General features: G+C 28.7%; 4 protein-coding genes across 5 annotated transcripts in view; 2 read left to right on the top strand and 2 right to left on the bottom strand.

Annotated features, from left to right (window-relative positions):
- Positions 1 to 1,115: 1,115 nt before the first annotated feature.
- On the bottom strand, positions 1,116 to 6,603 carry LOC108551576 (centrosomal protein of 152 kDa). Its single transcript, XM_017905795.1, has 12 exons — positions 6,374 to 6,603; positions 5,370 to 6,240; positions 5,207 to 5,295; positions 4,912 to 5,112; positions 4,753 to 4,788; positions 4,296 to 4,535; positions 4,016 to 4,188; positions 3,465 to 3,926; positions 3,042 to 3,364; positions 2,861 to 2,964; positions 1,422 to 2,783; positions 1,116 to 1,331 (listed from the first exon to the last, which is right to left on the bottom strand). Exons 1-12 carry the CDS (start codon positions 6,488 to 6,490, stop codon positions 1,116 to 1,118), a joined length of 4,194 nt encoding a protein of 1,397 aa, XP_017761284.1. The 5' UTR covers positions 6,491 to 6,603.
- Positions 6,604 to 6,855: 252 nt separating this feature from the next.
- On the top strand, positions 6,856 to 8,074 carry Dtd (D-aminoacyl-tRNA deacylase). Its single transcript, XM_017905798.1, has 4 exons — positions 6,856 to 7,003; positions 7,383 to 7,473; positions 7,571 to 7,803; positions 7,962 to 8,074. The coding sequence occupies exons 1-4, from the start codon at positions 6,961 to 6,963 to the stop codon at positions 8,072 to 8,074; spliced, it is 480 nt and encodes a 159-aa protein (XP_017761287.1). The 5' UTR covers positions 6,856 to 6,960.
- A 1,197-nt stretch (positions 8,075 to 9,271) lies between these two features.
- Positions 9,272 to 14,000, top strand: GCC88 (GRIP and coiled-coil domain containing 88 kDa). Its single transcript, XM_017905792.1, has 10 exons — positions 9,272 to 9,372; positions 9,447 to 9,559; positions 9,652 to 9,816; positions 9,878 to 10,023; positions 10,117 to 10,351; positions 10,416 to 10,728; positions 10,835 to 11,145; positions 11,222 to 11,679; positions 11,767 to 11,920; positions 13,450 to 14,000. The coding sequence occupies exons 1-10, from the start codon at positions 9,312 to 9,314 to the stop codon at positions 13,495 to 13,497; spliced, it is 2,004 nt and encodes a 667-aa protein (XP_017761281.1). The 5' UTR covers positions 9,272 to 9,311; the 3' UTR covers positions 13,498 to 14,000.
- Positions 14,001 to 20,369: 6,369 nt separating this feature from the next.
- Positions 20,370 to 25,308, bottom strand: part of cic (Putative transcription factor capicua) — a 53,126-nt gene continuing 48,187 nt past the window's right edge. Inside the window, exons 13-23 of one of the 2 annotated variants that reach the window (XM_017905801.1) lie at positions 25,175 to 25,308; positions 24,629 to 25,039; positions 24,245 to 24,554; positions 23,848 to 24,161; positions 22,940 to 23,168; positions 22,515 to 22,718; positions 22,128 to 22,394; positions 21,788 to 21,986; positions 21,496 to 21,713; positions 20,939 to 21,418; positions 20,370 to 20,851 (exon numbers count right to left, since the gene is read on the bottom strand). In XM_017905801.1, coding sequence (XP_017761290.1) covers positions 20,781 to 20,851; positions 20,939 to 21,418; positions 21,496 to 21,713; positions 21,788 to 21,986; positions 22,128 to 22,394; positions 22,515 to 22,718; positions 22,940 to 23,168; positions 23,848 to 24,161; positions 24,245 to 24,554; positions 24,629 to 25,039; positions 25,175 to 25,308 — 2,837 coding nt within the window. In that variant the 3' untranslated portion in view covers positions 20,370 to 20,780. The remainder of the gene's footprint in view (positions 20,852 to 20,938; positions 21,419 to 21,495; positions 21,714 to 21,787; positions 21,987 to 22,127; positions 22,395 to 22,514; positions 22,719 to 22,939; positions 23,169 to 23,847; positions 24,162 to 24,244; positions 24,555 to 24,628; positions 25,040 to 25,174) is intronic. The other variant, XM_017905802.1, reaches the window with a different exon arrangement.

The following is a 25,308-nucleotide window of genomic DNA, read 5'->3' as shown; positions in this document are numbered from 1 at the left end:
TCTTTTAAGAATTAGAAAACACTTATTAACAACTAGTTTTAAAATTGGTATAAAAATTTTATAAAACAAAACTAATCGCAACAGTCTGTAGTTTGATAATTGAGAGTATAATACACGCATAGTCGCTCTTACATTATAAATTATAAGATTAGACAAAATTATGGCTTCTTAATTCATTTACAAAAATGTTTACATGTACTAGTTTGTACAAAACATTTTATAGGTATGTGCTCAAAAATTAAATAACATCAACGAAAAATTTTGCATATTTAACATTGTTCAGAACAATGTCCTAAATACAGATGAATATAAATTTCTTCAATTTCAATAGTCAATATATTGATTATTTAATTTGACTTTGCACATCAAGCATAAATGTAAAATTTATATATATAACGTGAATTTCTATTAATAAGGTCATTATCTATTTTGTACAATCTTAATATTAGTATCTCTATAATTCCTCTTAGGATATATAAATTGTGAACAATTTCTTAATACTCAAAGGTATACTTTGACATTTTGAATTACAAAGAAGTTACATTTATTTTACTACAAGGATTTAATCTATATTATATCTATGAAGATGACCTATTTTATATGAAAAAAGATCTAATAAAGATCCAGTCTTGCATTATAATATTATGTCAAAATGTTCAGTGAGAACATGTGACTAAGACTTTGTGTCTCACTTATATGGGAGTACTTATTTATACTTCAAATATAAATCATTTGTAAAATTATGAAATAAAATCAATAAATCTAAAAATCATTCTCTTCTCTTTTTACAAGTTTGCATTTTCTCAACTAATATATAAATTTTAGTAATTAATTAGTACTCTCTATTAATTAACCGGGAATTGTACTTTAGTATTCTCGTTTAGAAAATTACATTATTGTTTGCTGTTTCATTAATGAAAGGCAGCAAATAAGTATCATTAATTCTATTAATATACATATGTCACTTTTAACTTATTGGTCCCTAACACAAAAATCTTCTAATAGAGTGTTGTACAATAAAGTGCTTTAAATTAAAAAATATCTAGCCTCTTCTAACTACTTTTTGCTTTTAAACTACGAAAGCTATATTGCATACTAAATTATTAATACATACTTCAACATTTACTTTTGTACTTCAGTGTAAGTCGCATTTGTTCTATCCTTTCAGTATACTGACATTCAAGTTCTTTAAGCTTTGTTGCTACTTGTTCTTCTTGAGTACTAATGATTGCTTCAAGTTTTTGTTGTACTTGATTCATGGCTCTTTTGTACCCTTCTTCTATACGTTTACATTCACTTAATAAAAACTTCTCTTTATTTTCTGCATGCTCCTAAAATAATGTGCATATTAAATGTGAAATAAAGCAAGATTAATAAATACTGTAAGATAGGTACAATTTATTTTGAGGCTATACAATTACCTTGTAATTATTTGCAGTCTTTTTTGCTGACTGATATTTATGCTTTAATGTATCAACATTAGTTTTCATTTCTTTTTCTTTCTCTTTTAATATTTTTATTTCTGTGTTTAATTTTTCTTCACTTTTCTTTAATTGTTGTAACTTTTCATTCATTTCAATTTCTTTATCTTTTATTTCCCTAATCTCTGCAGCCCATTTAGTCATAACCTGAGCCATCAAATTTCTCTCCTCGTCCACATCACTTTCTTTTTGCTTTAATTCTTCCTGTAATTTTTCGATTTTCAACTTTCGTGCTACCAATTCTTTGTAGTAAGTTTCAAGTTTGGTTTCAATCAGTTGACTAACAAATTGCTCCTTTGCTTTGAAAGATGAATGAATTTTTACCTTTTCTGTAAGCATTGCTGCTTTCAATGTTTCCACTTCCTGCGTCTTTTCACTGCATCTGGTTTGTAGTTCTAATAAAACTGTTTTATATCTTTCTTCTAACTCCTTTCTCTTCTCTCGATGCTGTTCTTCTATACCTCTAAGTTCTTCGACTACTTTTTGCTCCATTTCTTCTCGTACCTCTTTTATCATAATTTCTTTTATTTTTTGAAAATCAGTACCATCACTTGAACTACGTGGTGATAAATTTAATTCAGCAGATACTTGTTTTTGATTCTTAACATATTGTTCAAATTGCTTGGCTTGATTTTTTAATTTTAAGACAAGTTGATCTCTCTCTACTTTTATTTTTTCAAAGTCTTTTAATCTTTCTAGTTCTTCATCCTTTTCTTGTAAATCTTTTTCTAATTGTTTGATTTTTTGCTCCATAATAAGATCACTCTTTCTACCAGCTTTCAAATGATTTATCTTACTACTTAATTGTGTTACCAGATCTTTGTAATGAGAAAGTTCTTTTTCCAATTCAGATTTTGAATTTAGTGATATTTCACTACTTTTTTTAAACTTACTTTCGAAATTTCCGATTATTTTTTTTGTTTCTGATAATTCTACCTCTAACTGTGAGATTTTATCCTTGTAAATGTTTCTTTCACTAATCAAATTTTCAGACTTATTTTTTAAATCTCTATTTTCTATTTGATACCGAGCTTCCTTTAATTTTACATCGTCGGAATCTTCGATCTTTGAATTTCTCTTGATATTTGATAATTCAGAATCAAGTTTAGAAATCTTAGTAATAAGACTATTTCTTTCACTAATTGCATTTTCATATTTTTTTTTCCATGACTCTTGAGATATTTCCATCTGTGCAATTTTTAACTTGGTATCATCTAATTCAGATTGATATTCCAATACCTTTTTATGTTCATCAACTGCAGCATGTAATTTGTCTTCCAAACGTTTACAATCTTCTTCTAACTACAAATATATCAAATTTAATTAATTTGTGTAGACTATTAACTATAAACAAATAATTTTGAATAAAATGTACATACCCGATTAATTTTTTCCAAATGTTCAGAACAATGATCTGGCAAGTGAACGCTTATTTCTTGATTAGGGTGGGCATTGCGTAATTCATTTAAAGCTTCTTCTTTTGCTGTAAATTTATAATAAGGTTTCATTAGAACTATAAGTGTAACAAAAAGTATATAAATTTTATTTACTTATACTTACCCCTTTCAATTTCTTGATGAATTTTCTTTGTATATTCTTCTTTTTTCTTTCTTTCATAATTTAAATCTTTTTCTAAATCAATTACTTTACTTCTATACATGTCACATTCCTCTGTTAATGTTTCTGCTATTTTCACTTGTGCCTGCAAGTCATGTTGATATTTTTCTATATCCTTTTCACGTTCTTCTAAGTTAGCATATTTCTCTTTCAGCATTTTGATTTCAGACTTGTGTTCACTTATTAACTGCTCTTTTGTACTACAAACATCTATATACAATTCCTTCACGCGATCCAACTCTTTTTGTGTTTGTTCTAATTGCACACTATAAATTAAAGCATTTGTTTTATTCATTTAAAACAAAATAATATTGAAAAGCACATATATTATTTATGGATATTTACAAAAATAATAGGAATACTTACGATAATTGCACTACTTCAACTTGTGCTTCTTGCCTAACTCTTTCTATAGCCTTAGCATGTATTTCTAAATATTCTTTATTGTACTCATCAATGGCATCTTTCTCTTGCTGATTTATACTTTCTTGGTGTAATTTCTTAAGTGTTTCTTGATTAATTGCTAATGTTTCTTCTAATTTTTGTTCTAATCCTATTTTTTCTTCATGCAACGATTCATATTGCTTTTTTACATCACTAAGATGATTGGATAATTTTTGTATTTGAGCATTTGCCTTCAAAGCTTGATCTGTAAGTACAGATTTTAATTCTTGCTCTAATTCGTTAACACGTTTAGCGTATCGCGCTGCTTCTTGTCGACACGTATCTGTTACAATTAAAGCTTTATCAAGTTCTTTCTCTTTTTGTGATAAAGTATTTTCTAATCGAGTTATTTCCTTTCTTTTAACAGCTTGGCCAGCTAAACATCTACAAATTAACAACATAATGATATAATAACATTATATCAAACAATAATTTAATATAATATAAAATTATTTCAATTAAAAACGAATTACCTTTGTAATTCTCCCCTTAATTTATTTGTTATATCATCATAGGGTTTTGATTTCGATTTATTATGAAAATCACTTAATTTCATTTGTCTAATGGAATCAGATTCTTCTTCTAATGTTGTTGCTAATAATGAATCATATTGTGCTGCATCACTTTTTGCTATCTCCAATTTATTCTGTAAATACATTATTATTTGTAATACAGTCTTTGCATATTTTAAATATATTTTAGAAGTTATTACGAATAAGCTATTTCTTAAATATAAATTAATCTAGCGAATACCTGTAATTCCTGAACCATTTTTTGCATTTCTTCCTTTTCTTGTGTTAAAATTTTAACTTGTGCTTGAAACTGCATTACTTGCTGAGCATTATTTGTAGCCATAAGGTTTCGGCACTGTGCTTGACTTTCTTCTAATGCTTGTGCTAGACGATTCATTGTATCTCCTTTTTCCACCATAAGTGTTTCATGCGCTCTTCTTACATCAACTAATTTATTTTCCAAAGCAACATATGATGTTTCCTATTAAAAATAAAAAAGGCTGAATAACTAAAATTGTTCTAATTGAATAAATTAAAAATATATTTTTTCTGTATAAATAATAAATTTTAATTTCTAATGATGACATCATGCAAGAAAAATAAATATTTAAAAATCAAAGATATAACTTATATAACACAATAACATGTTTTGTACAAGAACATTATAGTTTTCTAAAAATACAATATCAACGACTTGCCCAGATACAATGAGTGTTGGAATCCACATTGAGCAGCTATGACAAATATTATTATTATATATGTATACATAAAAATATATATCCACTAAATTTTTGTTATCTATTTATGTATTAAATTACATATAAATATAATAAAAATTTAACTAATATCAAAAATACCTTTGCATTAAGTTTGTCTGTAAGAACATCTATTTGAGTTTGCATGTTTTTCATTTCAACTGCATGTTTTTCTTGTGCTTGCTTTAAAAACTTTTCATGTGTTTTATCATTTACTTGTAATGCTTGTACTCTTTCTAATACAGCTATTTTTTGTTGTAAATCTATTACAGAATCTCTGGCAACATTTAATTCTTCAGTCATCTAAAATTTGTAATTTACATAATTAAGTAATTAATACATATAATAATATATTAGTAATAAAATTATTATGACAGGAAGTACAAGAAAGTCTTACATTTTGATTAGTTTTCTCTAAAACTACATTTTTTTCTTTTAGTGATGTAATTTGATTGTGAAGATCAGCAATTTCAGCTTTTGCATCAACTACAAAAAAATTTGAGTTTTTATACCTTCTTTTTATAGATGTTTTTACATGAATGCATCTCAATAGATCTTACCTAAAGCATGTTGTGTTTGATTTCTAGATAAGTTCGACCTTTCAATTTCAGCTTGTAAAAGTGTTATTTTCCTACTAAGCTGATTTTTTTCTTCTTCTTTTTCCAATTGCAGTTGTTGCATTTCTTCTGTTAATCGTTTAATTTCTCTCATTCGAACTGTATATAAAACCTCTAATTGTTCCTTACTGTCATACTCTGCTGTTTTATATGCTACATTGTCATTTGTTGGTCTACCATTTGAACTTGCTTTATAACAATGATTTAAATGATCAGATGTAACATTATCACCACCTCCACCGAACTCATGAATTTGTTTACATTGTACATTATTTTCATATCCATCAATATAACCATTATTTGAATAATTTTTATTTTGAGCATCATAATGATTAGCTGGTGTTTGACAATTATATGAATAATTTTCATTAAATGTATATTCTTCCTCTATCTGAGCTCTTAAATCGTTAGGAAATATAGAGTTTGGTGGTCTTGCTAGTTCATAAGGCGTTTCAGCAGTAATATTATGCATATCGTTACTTCTATTATTTTTAGAATATGGAGTATCAGTGTGACCATATGCATTAAAATCTCTCTGTATATTAGAGATTGAAGGAGTAATTTGAAACTCTGGCCTATGATTTGTCATAGTATTGTCATAGTTATTTGAATTTTCAACATGATCATAAATACCAAATTCTTTCTGTAATTGAGATACAGTTTGGTCTTTGGATGCTATAACTCCCTGAGCAGAATTTAACACTGTATTAGAAACTTCTACTTCCTTAGAACTGTCTTGATAGTGACTGTTGTTCATAGAACTAGTGTCACTGTCATCTAAATCATCAAATGCATTGGTCAAGAGGTCCGTAATCTAAAATATCAAAACTTGTCTATTAAAATTATAATTACCAAAACTCTTCCTTTCAAACTAAACTTTCCACTTAATCTGCAGGTTGAGTACAACATTTTTCAACAGAGTTTAGTTAAAATAAAGAAAAGTGCACCTCTTTATTGCGCCGCTTAATGTCTTCTTGTTCTTCATCTTCCTCTAAGCCTTGTGTACTTGTATTTAGACAGATACTTTCTGAGCCTTGAAACAAGCTCAGACCTGGACCCTCCATTCCTATCGTCTGGCATACACGAATTTATCATGAAATCCAAACATTTATACCCAACATATTTTTGTTTATAACACCATAACCTAAACGCAACAAGTGGGTCACAGAAAATCAGTTTGAACTACAATCCTAAGTTTAGAAATAGATTACAAAGTCTTAATAAGCTCATTTTTTATTAATCTCAACAAGTCCACGATAAACAACTCCGAGGTTATTAAACTTTTTAAATGATTATGCACTCTGCAATTTGCTTGTAAACAATCTTTGAAAAGTCAAACTGCATTACAGGAAGTCTATATGCGGAAGTAAGCTTTCTGACTATCTTGGCTTTCCTATTGGTTCCTTCATGGAGTATTACTAGTGTCCGTAGTAGCGTATTTTCTTAAAGAAATATTTAACTGTAAAGAGTTTGCTTAGGTATATGCACTAATAACGATAACTTCAAAGGTATAAGGAGTAACGTTAGTTTCAATATGAAAATAGTAATGCAACGAGTGACAAGAGCTAGTGTTTCAGGTAATGACTAGGTTATATATGTTTTATTGTAATAACTAACTTATCTCTTAAGAAATAAGAATCAAAAAGAAATGTTAAATGTTACCATATGTTTATAAAATAAAAACTATGTTACATTGTACTGTATTTAATAAAATATGGTCAGAATATATGCTTTCTCCTTTCTAATTTATAAAATACAATAATGTAGTATTAAACAATATCAATGTATACAAAGCAATTACACAGAATATAATTTATTATCTATAGAATATAAAGTTATAAAAAAATGTATAAATACTTATATAAATTTAATTTAATTAGAATACTTATAATATTTTTTGCTATTATAATTGTTTAATTTATTCACTATTGATTCAATTGTAGAATAATTTTTCAGTTGATGGTGAAGTTATCAGTAGCATTGGAAATGGTCTCTGCATCTTAATTGGTATAAAAAGAGATGACACGATAGAGGATATGAAATATATGTAATATATAACATTACTGAACTATATTATAACTATAATATTTTAAACAAAGCAGTTTGGTTTTGTAAAATACAAAATAAATTCTTATCTTTCTTAGAGTAAAAAGAATATTAAATACTAAAATTTTTGATGATAATAATAAGAAATGGAGTACCAATATTATGGACAAACAATATGAAATATTGTGTATTAGTCAGTTTACGTTGTACCATACTCTAAAAGGAAATAGATTAGATTTTCACAAAGCTATGCCTGCTCAAGAAGCTGAACAATTTTATAATAAATTTCTTGCTGAACTTGGTAAAAATTATAAACCAGAATTGATTAAAGGTAAATTAGTTATAAGTATAAGCAAGTAATTTTTTATAAAGATATTATAATATTGTATATTTTCATATTTAACCCAAGAGAGAAGTATTACTATCAAATTGTTATTACCTATTTGTTCACAAAAGTAATATATTCATTTCATTGAACATTTTCTACAGATGGTAAATTTGGAGCAATGATGGAAGTTAATATAAAAAACAATGGACCTGTAACATTAGAAATAGAATCCCTAAATAAGCTTAATAAAGCAAATGAATGTGATGATGTATAATGAATATTAATGAAAATTAAAAAACAATTTATAAATGTTGATTAATCATGTAATAGACATTATTAATTTTACAAATTCTTAGACTTCCTTCCCTTTATATTTAATACTTACTACATAAAGTTACTTTTTATAGTATTTGTAGTATACATTGTTTTTGCATGATATAAATTTAACAAAATTAATTTTAATATGATAGACATTAATTTTAGTATAATATTATAAACACAATACTGAGAATTTCTACAAATATATTGCTTTAAGAATATAAAAATTTTATTATTCTATATTATTTATTTTTATTTACTATTTGAAGTTTTAATATGATGTTGATAAACAAAAGTATAAACTTATATAATGCGCGTGTCGTCATATTAGTAGTATGTAGATATAACATTTAAGGAGCTGAAGATGCACACACACATATTAGACAGATATTTTGTCTTTAGGAGATTTAATGTTGCAGATATCGTTTATAGCATATCATAATTAATTTCATAAATGTTATCTGTCACAAAAATTTATATATTTTTAGAAGATTGTTTTTTTTCGATCTGTTTAAACCATAAGCCCTATATAAAACACTTGACGTTAAATATTCTGACGACGTTGTGGAAAATATATCTAGGGATCACTTTGATATTATCAAAGTAAGTGACGAAACGTAGTACTTTATATTAAAATGAATATTAATTCATAATTCCAGGTTACGAAACGATTTCAATTCTGAATAATAACCCCATATCAATTTCTACATAATTAGAACGAGAGTTTTGTTGAATGGTATTGATATGAAATTTAATTAGTATACATATGGGTATTTTAAACAATTTAAAGTCTATATATATATATCACATACAAAAATTATATATGATCATTATATTAATATTACTATATTAACATTGTTAATGCTTATATTTAAATGTTTACATAATGCTATATATGCTACTGTGTAATTTCGATATTTTGGGTATTTTTATTGTTTTCAAAATGTATATCACTAAAAAGAGTACGTTAACATAAATTATTTTTAGTCTTTTTTAATAATAAATTTATTACAACCATCGTTTTTATTTCAGTTACAAATGTTATTGCATAAAAATACAGACATATGTATTATCCAAAGATGACAACAAGATAAATAATAAAGATTGTTTAAAAATACCTTTGATATTAATTTTGATTATTGTATTCTCAAATACTTGAATTAATTAATTTATTAAAATCTTATCGAGACACGATGGAAAACAACCAAATGGAAAAGGAACAGTCAGTAGCTATAGAAAGTGAATATTCAGAAGGTATATAATATTATCGTCACAATTTTTAAATATTAATAATAACCCGTTAAACATAATGAATGATTATATTTCAGATAAATGTGATGTTGCTTCACAAGTAAAAGATACGAAAAATACAAAAATCGTGCAATCACAGAAACCTAAAGCAACCAATACTGCAAATGATGAATTAATTAATTCACGACAAGTATGATAACATTATATAAATTTTAATAATTTAGTATTATTATTTTAATACTTATCTATTATTATAATTATTATTAAAATACTTATTTTTAGTCGCGCGAAATTCAAACGGACATCATGGATATAGAAACAGTAGAAAAATTAAAAAGTCGGCTAGATACTTTAATGAATTCTTTGGCTACACTTTCGGCAGAAAAATCAAAAATGGAAGCAAATTTTCAACAGGATAAAAAACAATTAAGGAACGAACGAGATGACGTGAGTTTATATTATATGTATTAATTTTATATTATATTTGTTGAATATAAAATGTTTACAGTACGAAAAAGTAATAAAAGATTTGAAGGAAAAATTGAAAAAAGCGCAAAACGTAAATAGTTTAGAAATTGAACATGTAAAATGTAAATTAATTATGGAACGTCATGAAAGGGAAAAAGAACAAGTTGATCACGCAAAAATGATAAAGTATGTGGTAAAATGTAAAAAATATATAATTTGCGTTTTTAAAATATTTTAATTTAAAGAACGGTTTTCTTTCGATTTTTTTTTTTTTTTTAGAGAACTTCAGAAATTATTACATGATGAACGACGAAATAAAGAACAACTTGAAGTACAAGTAAAAAATCAGTTTGCACATAAAACGCAATGTAAAATTCTCGAAGCCGAATTAGAAATAACTAGAAATAAGCTAAAACAAGCAGAAGAAGCAGCTAAAGAAACCCCTCCAATTTTATTATCACTCCAGTCTGAAATGGCTCTTATGAAGAAACAACATTTAAATGCAATACATGAAGTAATTTTAAAAGATATATATTTATGAAATTGTTTTATCTGCTACTGACTAATTTATTCTGTAGGAGCAAAAAAGGGCTGCTGCTGCAGAGCAACAAGCTAGAGCATTAGCAATGACTCATGAAGCAAGAGTAGCTGGCTTAGAAGCAAGATTAGCTGAACTTTCAGAAATTGTTGGAGGATATGATAGGCTTAGACAACAAGATCAACAAGCTATTCAGAAACTGAAAGATCAATTAGCTAGTTTACAAGATTCTGAACACAATGATTATATTACTTTGAATACTGAACCAGAAGAAGTTATCACTAGAATAAAAAACCTTTATACCAAATTGTTAGATTTAGATAATAAAAAAAACGAATCAGCATATGTTAAATGTTAGTTGATTGAAAATTCTTTTCCCATAGAAAAGATTTTCCTTATATAAATTCCTATAGAAAATTACATAGTATATAAATGATTATTAATGAATTTTGTTTTTAGCATTATTACATAGTTTGGATTTATATGACAAACAACAAATTATTGACTATAAAGAAAAATACGAAACTCTGCTACAAGAATTTGATGATTATAAGCAACAAATGAAATATAGTAATGCTGCAAATATGTCGTATAATATCCAGAATCAAAATATTACATCATCTCATGATAAAAATAGCAAAACACAACTACATCTTTTAAAATCGCATAACAATAATTTAGAAGAAAGAATACGTGTTTTAAATAATGAGATCCTAAATAAAGAAAGAGAATTGCAATTAAAATTGGAACATAGGGAAAAGGCAAGTTTTGTTTTTTCTTTAACCATTTTTTTAAATTGAATTTAGACTAAAGTAATGAGCATAAATAGTATCATTATTTCTTCAGTTTTATCAAGAGGAACGAGGAAAATTGAAACATTTGTTAATACAGAAGGACAACGAATTTCGTAATAAAATATCTACATTGGAGCAACAATTATTACGGCAACGAGAGCGATCAATGGCTCTCATCGAAGAAAAAGATAAAGAAATTTTAACTTTAAAAACATCCTTTCATGCATTATTACCTAAAAGAGAAAATACCGTAGAAAATAAATCAAATGCATCAAAACATGAAAATGGAACAGAACCAATTAGCGATTTAGTAACAGGATTATTAACGAGCGATAGCCCTCCAATATTACACTATAGTCAAGAATTAGCAAGAAAAGAGGTTCAAGTATCAGCATCTAGAAAAAAGGTTTTAGAACTAGAAGCTACGTTACGAGAGAAACAAAGAGAAATCGTACATATGAAGGAGAAACAAAAAGAAGATACGAAAGCTTTACAAGCTCAAATTGCAAGGTAAATTTCAAGTTAATATACATATTAAAAAACTGAAGAAAAGATATTTAAGTATACTCGATTGTATATACGGTTAACGATTTTTAGACTCGAAGCTTGCAAATCTAGAGAAGGTGCAAATCTTGAATATTTAAAAAATGTTTTTATAAACTATTTAACTACAAGTGATGTTTCTAGTAAACGTCATATGTTAAATGCTATTTCTACAGTACTACGTTTTACTACAGAAGAATTAAATAAGGTAAAACACTAATTAATATTATAAAAATATAAAAAATGTTATTAGTTAATTCGATGTATATCGTAAAATTGATTTACTTTATTGTATTTCAAATAATATTTAAATAATGTACATTATTAATGTGTTCATAAATTAAAATTAAATCTGTTATAGATTTTCAATTGTATCAGAATAATTATTTTTTAAGATTCATATAAAACTATTCGTATTGTAAGAAATTACTTCTTGAAATAATGTATAAATGATGTAATATCATTATATACTAATACAATAACATTCCTTAAGTTATTTATATAATTTTGAAATTTGAAATACATATAAAATAAAAAAAAATTGTTTAAAAACGATTGTAAAACTTCTGTAATTTTATCTAGATATGTAAATAAATTGTAACTTTTACTTTAATGCATATTATTATTTCAAAAGTTAGTCATACAGATTATACTATCAAAGACAGTAATGCAACAAAGTATAGTTTGAAATAAAGTTGTTAAGTCATGCATTTTCATGCATATTTATACTAATTGTAAGTATAGGAAGAAATAAAATATAAAGTTTACGATCAATTTATATTACTTATAATCTTACAATTATATTATGTGGCAAATGTGGACAACTTAGGAGGAAAAATGAAGCTCTTTGTTGACATACGTTGTATAAAGTATGATGTACATTTCAATACATTGATTAATAACATTGCCATTATATGCTCGAACTTACGTTGTCGAAGGAATAATTTTAAATGCACGTCGACGTTTACGTTCTCTTACTGTTACTTTTAGATGTGTAATTATTCTCTGAAATTAATAATAAAAAGTTCAATACGCATCACGTATATATTCCGTCGTATTTATTTATACTCCAGTTTATGCTACGTGCATTATGTACAAAAAGAATGACTAAATTGTGACGACGTTTGGCATGTATTTAGCGTTAAATCTGTCAATGAAAAAAGAACTAAACAACTTATCGATAATGTCTTTGATAAGTTTCAATGTACTTGATTGTACGCATTTTATCGAAGATCTGTACATCTCGAAGCTGCTAAATATTTCTCCCACAAATTCTCTAACAATGTATAATTCAGTTTTTATATCCGTTCCTTCTCACCGGTAATAACATGTCTTCGAAGCAAATCATATCGTCTATATACAGATTAAAAATCCACGCTTCGTTTAATCGTTAAACATCGTCGAACTTTCAATCTCGAGTTGTTAATAAAATACAGGCAAACGATTATCAAACGATCGACATATCCATTATTCGGTTTGCACTTTTACAATAATTCTCGCTAAACATCGTTTTCGACATCCTTCGATATTGCGACAAACTTCGCAAGTCACGAGCTGTCTACTTATCGGGAATAGGCGATCCTTGCACAGGCTTCAAGTCTGAAAGTTTTTACACACACTACCATTTTTTCTCCCTTTCTTTTTCCCCCCTTATCTTCCCGTGACGCGCGATTAAAACGTTTTATTAAGTATCTTCAAGGCATGATGATGTACACCTGTTCGATGGTTGTATTTCAGGCTCAGAATGTCGGCGATTGTCAACACAGATTACAACATTTTATTTGATAACACTTGTTCAATATTTTATAATTAGACGTCGGTATATAATATATATGATTCTTTAATATATATATTTCGTGAAGAATATTTCTTGCGAATAATTATTCCGTATTTATCTGTTTTCTGAAAATTTGTAATCGGTAATCTGCTAAGATTCTTCTTCCTTTCTTTCTTATCTTTTTTTTTCTTTCTTTACATATATAATGATGTTAGTAATACTAATGTACAAAGGCCCTTAAATAACATTTCCCCGAGAAGAGTGCATATTCTCCATGTATACGTTGGAATAACATCTGTTTTCTTTGTGCACTTCATCGAAAAATATCTGCGTTTTCGCGTTTAATATTTAAATTTACTTTAAAAGGAAAAAAAGCCAATTCTTGCATTCCTTTGTGTGAAAGAAGTCTTTCATCGACTATGATGGACTATTTCCCGTATTATTTGCAAGTATCCTTTCTCTCCTTCTTCCTTTTTTATTATAACCTTAATACAAACACTAACACGATATTTTATACAACAATAATATTATACCTATTATAATATTTATAACGATATAAATATTATAGCATCGGTATACATTATCTTACACAATTTGTATTAAAATTATAATAAATCTGAATTTGAGTCTTACAGAAGTTGCGTGTTTAAAATGCTGTTGTCTTGTTAGAAGTTAAATGTTCTCTATCGATGGATATCGGTTTAATGCGTTTATATTATAACCTTACTCCTTAACGTCTTTATGCGACGCCCCTAAAAGCAAGAGAGTAGAATAGTCCATCAATGCCACGGCATTGTTAGACCGCGTAGAAAGAAACAAATTGTCGTTTAAATACGACCTATAATTCGAATACAATCATGACAGGCTGTACGTGGATGTTGCTCTTTTTCTTCTTCTTTTTTCTTTTTTCCTCAAAACAAATACAACAAATAGGCGTGAAATTTTTTTTCCTGGCAACATAACCGTTCGTGATTTCTTTCAGTTCTGTGAAAATAACTGTACGAAAGCAATACAAAACATCTGACGGAGAAAATTTACGTTATGTATTATATTGTTTATAACTACTACCTATTATAGTATTTATTCGTCTTGTTTTCGTACAGTGACACAGGACACCACAGACGGTTAATATTTTAGCGTCATTTCGTGATTTGTTACGTATCGCTGGACAAACTGAGATTCACTTTTGTTGCTCTAAATAAAGCAACCTCGAAATATGATCGGTTAAATGAACTTGCGAATTCGTCGAAGAAGCATCGATGGATGAATAAGTGCCATTTCTTGTACACATCAGAGCAATGTGACATTGTACGAATAAGTAATCGTACGATTGCTACGAACAAGTAATTACGATAAATATTCCTAGCCTTAAAGATATTAATTATATCTTTTATTACGATAAAACGAATTATATTCAAAGTCATGGATCTCTTTGTTATGTTAAAGATTCTCTTTATAACAGATATTTACACCAATGGACCCTATAAAAAGATAAGTAAATAACATCACTTACGAAAAATGTTAAACGAGGAAAAAGAAGAATATTTACGGAAGTTTGAAAAGGTTTGAAGGCAGCCACAGTTTCTACTTTTCTTCTATACAACGATTATTATCATTCGTTATACATTAAGTCTTTGAAATTGTCAGAAGTACAAGTTTCAATGCGATGAAGGTAAATCATTATCGAGATTGTAGGAAAGTTTCAAAGTTCGACGTAATAGAGACATAACCGTATATTAAAGAGCAATCGATATATCGATTAAAGAATATCGAACGCTGCGAGTATCGAATTTATTTCGACTGTTGTAATTTCTTGAAACTATCGTAGATATTATAATTCATTAAAATAGTAATAATAAAAAAAAAAAATCGCAATCAATCCTCTTTGCTAATTAATTATTTAATTGTCAAGTATATACGAAGTACCTTTTCAAAAGATATTCTCATCGTATGTGTATATATCTTTTTAAGAAGATATTATTCCTTCTTACATTCGTCAAGATGTAAATACATGTCCGCCGCAAATGTCACAGTGCTTTCGAGCAAACTTCATGTTACTTTTTGTTATACTAATGTCACGTATTGTTCGGATCATTCTTTAGAAAATGTAACGTATTTGTAAGTCAAAATGGCCATACTGGCAAATTTGGTCCAACAACTGGTTCTCGTTTAAGGGCATCGGAGTTAAAATCTGTCAATCGCGACCAATCGTCTGCATAATTTGTTTACCTGTTTACTATTTACAAATTTATATATATATATAATACACAAAATGGACGAAAAGATGAATATTAAATATGAATATAAATTTGAATTATGACTTTGGATATCAACATTTTGTAATATGCACAGTCTGGTTAAAATTTATTACAAAAAATTCCTATTAAAAAGTTAATTAAAAATCGCAATAAAATTTGCCAGCGCGAAATAATATTACAATTTGAATTTACATTTTGAGACGATTTATGTAACAAATATAATTCGTATTTGTATATAATAAATATAACGATCGGTAAATTGGCAACAATATCGATTATTTTCAAATATTAATCATTAAAAAGAATTCAAGTGTAATTTTACACTTTAGATGCAATTGCTTTTGATACTTGGAATATTATATATATCTATATAGACACGCAGTGATTTACCATAATTGACGTGATATAATTCTTCTGACTCTTTATTAAAACATTAATAGATTGTTCCTACTTTTTAATTATATAAAAAGAATGTAACATTACTTACTTATTTTTTTTTTCTTTTTCTGGTTTTAGATTAAATGATAATTTAACGTTTAATGCACCTTTAAAACTTATCTTAAAAATATACTCTCACTTCGAATATATTGATAAAATAATGGTAAGAGTACATTTCTTTTCTTATATGATATTAGAAAGTAAAAAAGCAATGAAAGACAAAGTAGTTTCGTATACGGAAAACGTATTATAATAAGTATACAGTAATCATATACTCTTTGTAGCAGTCATTGATATTTGATTTACCATTGAAATATCTATTTATTACTAATAATTGAAATTTATTATTTAAAAAAAAATATATATATAAAATATCATAACGTGTACATATACTAATTACATAATTATACATATATTATGTTACAGAATCTCTTCCGTGATCCTAAAATTTTGAAAATGCACTATTAAATGCATTATGGTATTGATATATTTTTGGCTACAATTAAGAAAAATTATCTTTCCATATATTTCGGAGTGGAAAATTTTTAAAGATGCATTAAGTCAAAAGCTCTAACAAGAATATTTTCTTTTATCTTTTTCTCTTTATTATTATTTATTTATACGGAATTACGAAATGTCTGCAGACGTCATTGCGTAGATTGGAACAGATTTTAATACCTCGGCCTATTGTTTCTATAATATGTGTTTTATATATATGCATATGTATCGTGTATATATATGTATGCATTTTGCAAGTTGTTAACATTCATTGTGTCTTTAATGTTTCCTTTTTTCCTTTCTTCGTATAATTATATTTTATTACCTACGCATGTACATACATGTACGTTTTCTGGCACAGTGCATCGATGCTGTACATAATAAAGATTCACTGTATGCTTTTTACACAGAGCCATTTCACCGCGTCTATGCACGACTTATTACTTTTCCTATGCTCGGTATTATTTTCCATAACATTATTCGTGACTGATATAATCGTATAACAGTTTTAAAAATATTTCAGAATTAAACAAGGAATAATAGAATGACTATAATAGATGAATAGCAACTTAGAACGTAATGAAAATATATTACTGCAAGTAATAAGAGTAATAAAAAAAAAAAAAAAAAAAAAAAAGAAGAAAGAATTAAGAAGTAGGTGCATGGGGTTCGTTCAAGTGCGTTCATTTTATACAACTGGAGGAGGGACTCACAGGAAGGAGTTGGGAAGAGAATTACAACGTGGTGAAGAAAATGCCAGTAGAGTAGCCGCCACTTTACTTTACTTCTGTTTTCCTAGATCACAGTCACATGTATGGCTGCTAAATCACGGAACATGTTTCATCACCATTTTTTTTTTTTTTTGGTTTCTCAACACAAAAAAAGAAAAAAGAAAAAAAAAGAAAAGAGGAAGAAAATATGAAAAGTAGCATCAAAATCTTATCAATACTGGAAAATAGTTCACTAGTTTACACAAGTACAAAATATAATATTCCGTTTAAATTCTTTGAAAGGGGCAAGTGCAAGAGACACTCGATCCCTGTTAAGATCTATCCCTGTACACGAGGAGAGGCTATCCAGGGAACGACTTTATTATTCGAGGAATAAACTGGAATACGTTAAAATGTCTCTTTTTTCATTTTTTTTTCTTTTTTTTTTTTTTTAGATATCCGCAACATAAGGAATTTTTTATTAAAAATCATTATTATTCCATCATTGCTCTTCTTTATGTAAATTGCAAATTAAATTACATGGTTAGTATAAAATTATCGCGAATGCTAGAGGTTTTAAAATGAAGATACGCATAATATATAAAATATTCTCCATAATAAAACAATGTACTTACAAAATGAACATTGAACGATATTCGATTCAAGATAACTTGTGCTTTCATAAATGATATTAAAAATTTCTTTCTAAATAAACCATACTGTAAAAAGTATTACGGATCACAAATGCACTCGCATATTCCTTTCCCTTCGAGAAACAACATTATTTAAAATAAAACTACCGTATTGCAATATTTTGTAATAACAAAGACAAGGAGAAACACACGGTAAATAATATGAATGATATTGTTTACGAGGCGTGGCATAAACATGAAATAAATGATTTCTAATAAACTCGCCCTATGAATATTCAAATTTCAACGTTAAATTATATATTTTATATAATAAATATGCTTTAAAGAAAAAGAAAAAGAAAAATTCTGTATTAAAAGGAAAAAAGTAACTTTCTTTCAGAGTATCGTTTATAGGAGTGATCAGTTCAGGTTTCAAGTGTCTCTTCTTTTCAGTAATCGCTTGCCACCGGTGCGTTTAACGCTCCGTAAAAAATAATAAATCAAGAAATGAGTAAGAGAGTAATGTAATTATATATTATATACAAATAATAATATCCTAACACTTTAGGAAAGGGTTAACTTTGGAGGAGGGTGGGGGGACCGTCCCGTGCGCAAGAGTTCATGACATATGAAGGCCCACAATCAGTAAATTTTTTTCTTTTTTTCGTATCCTAATCCTGCCTGCGCTTTCATTATAATTATTATTCTACAAATTACAATGCTCTACTCTACCGTTTCGGATGTACTCTAAATTTTATATAATATATACTCAGTTAGTGTATTGTATTTGTTTCCTATTTACAAAATATGTAGAATAGACATTGTTCCTATCCTAACTACAATATGCGTGCCGTGGCGCGAGACTTTTAAACCTTTCAAGGTGCGCTTTTTTTAATAAACATATCACTAATTACATAATCTATTTTACAGCCAAATTCAACAATCTCCGCTGAAATTCAACGCGTTTCCACCAAAGATACTATGAAAACTTCTCTATAACGTAAAAGTAATCATTTGATCGATAAAATGCGCTAAAACAAACGAAATACGTTATATATATAATTTGCATAATGAACAACGAGTTCCGTTAAAAGCGTAGTAACAAAATTCAAATCGCAACAATATATTTAATAAATTTTAATGTTAAACTTCTCGGCACATTCCTTTTTCCTCGGTGCTCGATGGTAATATTAAATTTTATCTATTAGCAAATATATTTTTCATTAGATTATACACGCATTTGATTACGACAAGCTAAAGGTAAAAGCAAATCATTTGTCATGGCCAAAAAAAAAGGAAAAAAAAAAGAAAAAGAAAAAAGAGAAAAAAAATACGGCCTATATAAAACCGCTTAAATCTAAATTGGCCAAAAATGGTAAAGAAAAAATAAGATCGACTTTAAAATGCTTATAAAACGTAAATTGAACGCGTTGAATTTGAGTAGAGCTCTAAAAACAGTAGATAAGTACTTTCGAGAATATTGGAAACATATTACATATTATCTATATCAAGTGGTGTCTAACAATTAATTCTTTACTATTAAGGGATTTATTACGCATGCATTCCCTTGTTTGTCGCCGCACAATGGCACGATTTTTATCTCCACTGTTATAATCTATGAATCACCAAAAGAATGCTTTCATCTTAAAATTGTCAGACACAGCATCATAGATACTTTAAACTCTCCAGATATCTCCCATTCCAAGTCATGCTATAGTATTTACAAGTAAAATAAACATATCTGCTGACTGCATTACATAAATTTTGTGCAATGTTTATCGCAGTTCTTCCTTCTATAGTTTTCTTTTTCATCTATATCATATATAAAGTATAACTAAAGTATATAAACTCTGATTTCATTTTATAATGCTTCATTAATTCTAATACTCTCTGATTACGATTTTCTCTTCCTCTTTCTCTCAAAAACACCCATACACATCCTACACTCATGCGAAACGTCATTTTCTATATCACACATACTCTCTCTTTCTTTCTACTTGGATCTCATAGTATTTTTAACAATGTTTAGCAATGGCTTAGGCCTTCCATAATCCTTGCAAGGTGTTTCGATGTACAAATATCGGTCATGCATATTTGGAATTGTACAACTATGTGTTGTAATTTTATAACGTAGTAAAATAATTTCTTCACTTCTATATTAAAGTTCTCATAAATCATCTTTCGATTTAGAATGCAGAAGAGTATTGTCTTTCCTTCTGAGAGAAGAAAGCTCTTTTTCTCGAATTATATATTTCGAAACAGTTATTTTATGCGATTATATTATTTCTTTCTCATTCATTATCAAACAAGATAATATGATTAAGCCTGTAAATTGAGCCTTTAGTTTACTAATGAGCGTTACCATTGCTAAAATGCAGTAAATTCTTTATCACGCGAATATTTCACAATTTTACATGTCATTATCCCAATAGAACACAGATATTCGAACACGCATTTAAGTCAACATTAGTAATCTTGAGAAACACTCGATACAATATTCCTTCAGCTTTATATACAATATGAAGATTTTACTGATATGTGTACATCAACTCACCTTGATATGCCTGTTTTAAGTTACCTGCACCAGGTTACATCAAAGTTCGAATTGTACTAAAGCCTTGCAGCACTTTACAACTTGCTAAAACTTGTACATCAACAATTTTTCCCAATAACAACTTTCCTTTTTTCAATGAATAATGATGTACTCATGCTGTGGAGTAAGGGGATGCATAGTATCACAGTTGGCACGTCGGCGCTAGCTACCACTACTGCTTACAGGCAGTGAATGTGGAGCCCCCATCGACGTAGGAGGAGCAGTCAATGGTCCTATAAAAAAATTTTTTTTTTTTCTTTTTTTAAAGACATCTTTTTTTATAATTAATATTTAAAAGTACAAAAAGATTGAATAATTACCAGATACGTTAGGTGATGGTTCAGAAACAGGTAGTGGACTAACTAAACTGTTAGCACTCATAGGTGTTGAATTAGCTTTTAATTTTTGTCTGACCTCTCTAATCTTCAATTGTAAACTTGTCTTATTAGGAAATATATCTGAATGTTTTGCTTGAAAAGTCGTAGTAGCTTGCGTTGTAGGAAAGTATCCATGTTCTTGAAATAACTGCATTACAAGATGTCGACGTTGTTCTAGTACTTTCCTATGACCTCGTTCGTTTTCGCTTCTACCAATTCCTACAGAATTTCCAGCGCCACCTCCAGGAGTTTTTGGTGTCCTAGGAGAACTAGCATCAACGTCTCCTACTAGATCAGTGTTAGTTCTGTATGCTTCAACGTTAAAATCTGGACCAAAGAATGTGTTCCCCGTTAACTTGACACTGGAAGTTGATTTCGGAGTAGCAGATATTGACGTATCTGATTCGATGTCGTCCTCATTCACTATTAAAAAAATAACTTTATTGAATGGAAAGCACAAATAAACAAATTTTCTCTTGTAGAATTATTGAAATAGTTACTTGTGGGCCTATGAGGTCCTTGCGCTGATTTTTTGCGATAACTTTGCATTTGCATTGATGATTGTAAATTTGATGGGTGTAAGCCAGACGTCACTACTGAACCATGACCAGATGAACCCGCGGTATTGATACTGATTGCACTTGGACTTTGTATATCTTCTGGTTTAAATTCTGGTAAGGACGAGAATTTTTCTTGGAAATTTACTTGTTCGAGAACTCTGCAAATATATTTTTGATACGTTTATTGCAAATTTAAATAGTTAATAAGGTTTCAATTTTTAATTTCTTATACCTGTCCATTCCATCTTCGACATTTTTCTTAAAGAAAGAACCTTTTTTAGTAGATGGTGACGGGGAAGCATGAGATTCTGAAAAATTTTGTTGTTGCGGCATTTGTTCCGTAGCTTGAGATGTATTTGTCTGTGGACGATTATCACAATGTTGAGACATTAGAGGCCCATGGTCTCCTGCACTTGATGTGGGAGGCATTGCTAAAAGAGAAAAAGGAAGAAGAAAACATAAAATATATAAAAGTTTTTTCATTATTAAAAGCAATTTTACTGAAATAATATTTATGTTTATTATTTAAACTAAATATTATTGTTATAAATATAAAATCGATAAATTTATACCCATTGATTGTCTCCTTTGTAACGGTGCTCGACCAAGTTGCGCTGGAGTTGGAGCAAGCATAAAAGGACCCTTACTTGGACCTATATCATTAGGCTGAGTTTCATCCATGGAATATGATTTATTTGTAGAAATTTCAGTGCTACCATGATTGCTAAGAGGTGTGTGAGGAGTATGTGGAGTAGATGGCTGTTTGTGTTTATCATTTATAGGAGGCAAAAGAACATTTATTGTATCTTTTCTATCTTGATCAGATTTTATATTAGTCACTGAAAAGGAACAACAGCAACCGTTAGTTCTCATTCGAAATATATACATTATTATTAAATCACGTACAAAGTACATTCTTTAATTGTTCGAAAAATATTAAGAAATTATTTACAACGTACCATAAAACTGAGCATGATTGTTTCCTAATTGATTTTCATTTTTTTCGGGTTCTGCAAGACGTGCTATTGGATGACCAATTCCTCGATAAGTAGACGTAGTAGAGGTTGTTGAAACTGAGTAGGGTTTGCTCACTATGACACTTTGGGTTTCCATCTTATTACCAGAAACTAAACCTTGCGAAGATATGTTGCGATTGCCAGCGTCTGTAATTAACAATATTAATATTTATTTTGTGCATTTTGTTTTTATTAATATATTTTTGTAGTTAAATAAATTTTAATAACTGTAATAGTAAATTAGAAATATTTGAGAAAAAACTAGTCACGAAAGTAATGTAAGAAAATATCATACATTACTATATAACTTGAATGTATTATATGAATATTAGATCGGTTTTAAAACGATTACGTTCTGTAAAGCTTACCGGAGATAGGTATATGGAATCCACAGTACATCCGGGGATGAGATGGTGTTGGACCAAGATACTGCGATCCCTGCTGCGGTTTGGAAACAGCCACCAAATCGTTATCGAGCAATGTTAGAGTGAACGATGGTTGATAAGGGACAGCTGAAGTAAGGGGGCGAAGAATAGTGCCTAAAGACTGCAACGGCTGCTGTTGTTTAAACAGAGCCATCATAGGTTTCGATCCAATCTGTCAGTATTGTTAAACTTTTGTAGTTTAATCTTTGAGTTTATTCGCATGTGTTTACATTGAACTCTTTGAAAAATCCAAGAGTTCCCTGCTCCCTCAATTCAGGTTTTAATATTTAAAAAAAAAGAAAGAAAGAAAAAGAAAAATAATACGGCAGCAAGGTAAGTAGGCACGTGCGAATAGCACTCGAATTATATTTAAACATAGTAACTATTCATACCTTGTTCTCAGACACTTATTAAAAAATTAAAAAATAATAATTAATCGTTTGAGTGTAAAAAACGTAATTTTAATTAAATGCAATTTAATTAATTGTATTTTTAATTTAGAATGGACGTATTTCTTGTTATAATTTATACCAAACGTAATCAAAGAAAATAATGTACACATTTTTGAAGTAAAATACGCATGAAACAAGCCTTTAAATCATAGTTACAAATATACAATAGTAATAACAAAATGAGTTATCACTTCAATCAAACAATGAGCACAGAATTTCTGAGTATTCACACATGCCTAAACGAAAAGGATTATTTTATAGAGGATTTAAGGAAAATAAAATATTTTAGACATTTTAAAATTATATTCACTATTATGTATAGGTTCATTTTGTCTGGATTATTTTAGGTATGTATGTTACTATTATACATTTTTAATCATTCGTACCTATAATACTTACAGAATGTAACACCGGAGCAGCTGTAAATTTAGGCATATTTCTTCCATTCTCATGAATGCTTGCTACCAAGTTGCTCATGCTGTATTGAGTACTGTATTGCTGTTCAGTTTTCACTGGTTCTGGTTTAATAACTTTTGGAGATATTGGCATGGTTATAAAGGCTCCACCAGTAGGTTGAAAACCTGAAACTCCAGTCGGGTTGACGGGACTATGATAAGGATATGTGCTGGATAAAACCGACACACTTCCTCCTTTGTCCATAGAAGTATGATGATATTTCGTCGTGGTTTCAATACCTGTTGAGGGTATTCGTGCTAAACAAACGAGGAAATTGACTTTACCATACTATACTACCTTGCTATACGAGATTTGAAGATAATTAAATATTAAAACGAACCTTTTATTGGTTTAGGCCTGCAGGTTACTTCTTGTTTAATATTCATTGCTTCCATTTTCTGACCACTTACAGGTGAGAACCGTGATTGCGTGTAACATTTCTTTTCAGCATCTTCATCTTGTACGTCATTATCGCTATCTGTTAATTTATCTTTGCATTTTAAATCTATTTCAGGTTGTGGATCTTCGCAGATAACCATTTGATCTTCGTCTGATGCGTTACCGTCTTCATCCTGTTTTAAATCCAATTCTGTATTTTCAACCGGTAGAGGCATTTCCATTATGCGATGTGTGTGCGATTGATTAATAACCTAAATAAAAGAATATTTTTAACACAAATGGAAATTAAAATATCTAATTTACAAGTGATTTAAATTAAATTTACTTCAATTGTTGGGACTTCATTGTACACCGTAGTAACGGGAACAGTAATTTCATCTGTAGCTCTTGGTGTTAATGGTACGTCATCTGTTGGTGGTCCCATATCAGTTTCTTCTCCAGTACTGTTCAACTTTCCTCGAGATTCGCTACCCTTAAAACTTGTTGTTGAAGATTTCCGCCTATCTTTACTACACCATTTCCAATCCGGATGAGCTTTAAAGTGCGCTTCTTTCACCTCTGATGCAAGATCATGATATTTTTGTTTTTCTTCTGGACCTAAAGCATACCACCATTCTCCTAATATTTTAGACACGGTACGGTTATCTTGATTTGGATGTCTTTGATGCACTACTGCACGATGTCGTTTGGAAAAAATCATAAATGCGTTCATCGGTCGGCGTATTCTGTCTTTAGTCTGCAAAATTATATCGTGAATTAAATCCTTAACATTGATCTTACGCTTTTCAATGATCAATATAATGTAATAGAACAAATTTAGGACATAATATTATTTACAATAAAAGTACTAACATTCATTATTTAAACTTACTTTAAGAGGACTCTGAGGCTCTTTGGAATGCAGTGCACTAAGCGATTGACTGCGTCTCTTATTAGCATTAGCCTCAACTTCTGCAGGAGTTGTGGGTTCTGCTTCAAAAACATCATCATCTTCTTCTTCAGCAG

This window comes from Eufriesea mexicana, unplaced genomic scaffold, assembly GCF_001483705.2.
Source record: "Eufriesea mexicana isolate 0111107269 unplaced genomic scaffold, ASM148370v2 scaffold4599, whole genome shotgun sequence".
NCBI classification, from domain to species: Eukaryota; Metazoa; Arthropoda; class Insecta; order Hymenoptera; family Apidae; genus Eufriesea; species Eufriesea mexicana.
This window is presented reverse-complemented; position numbering and strand designations above follow the sequence as displayed.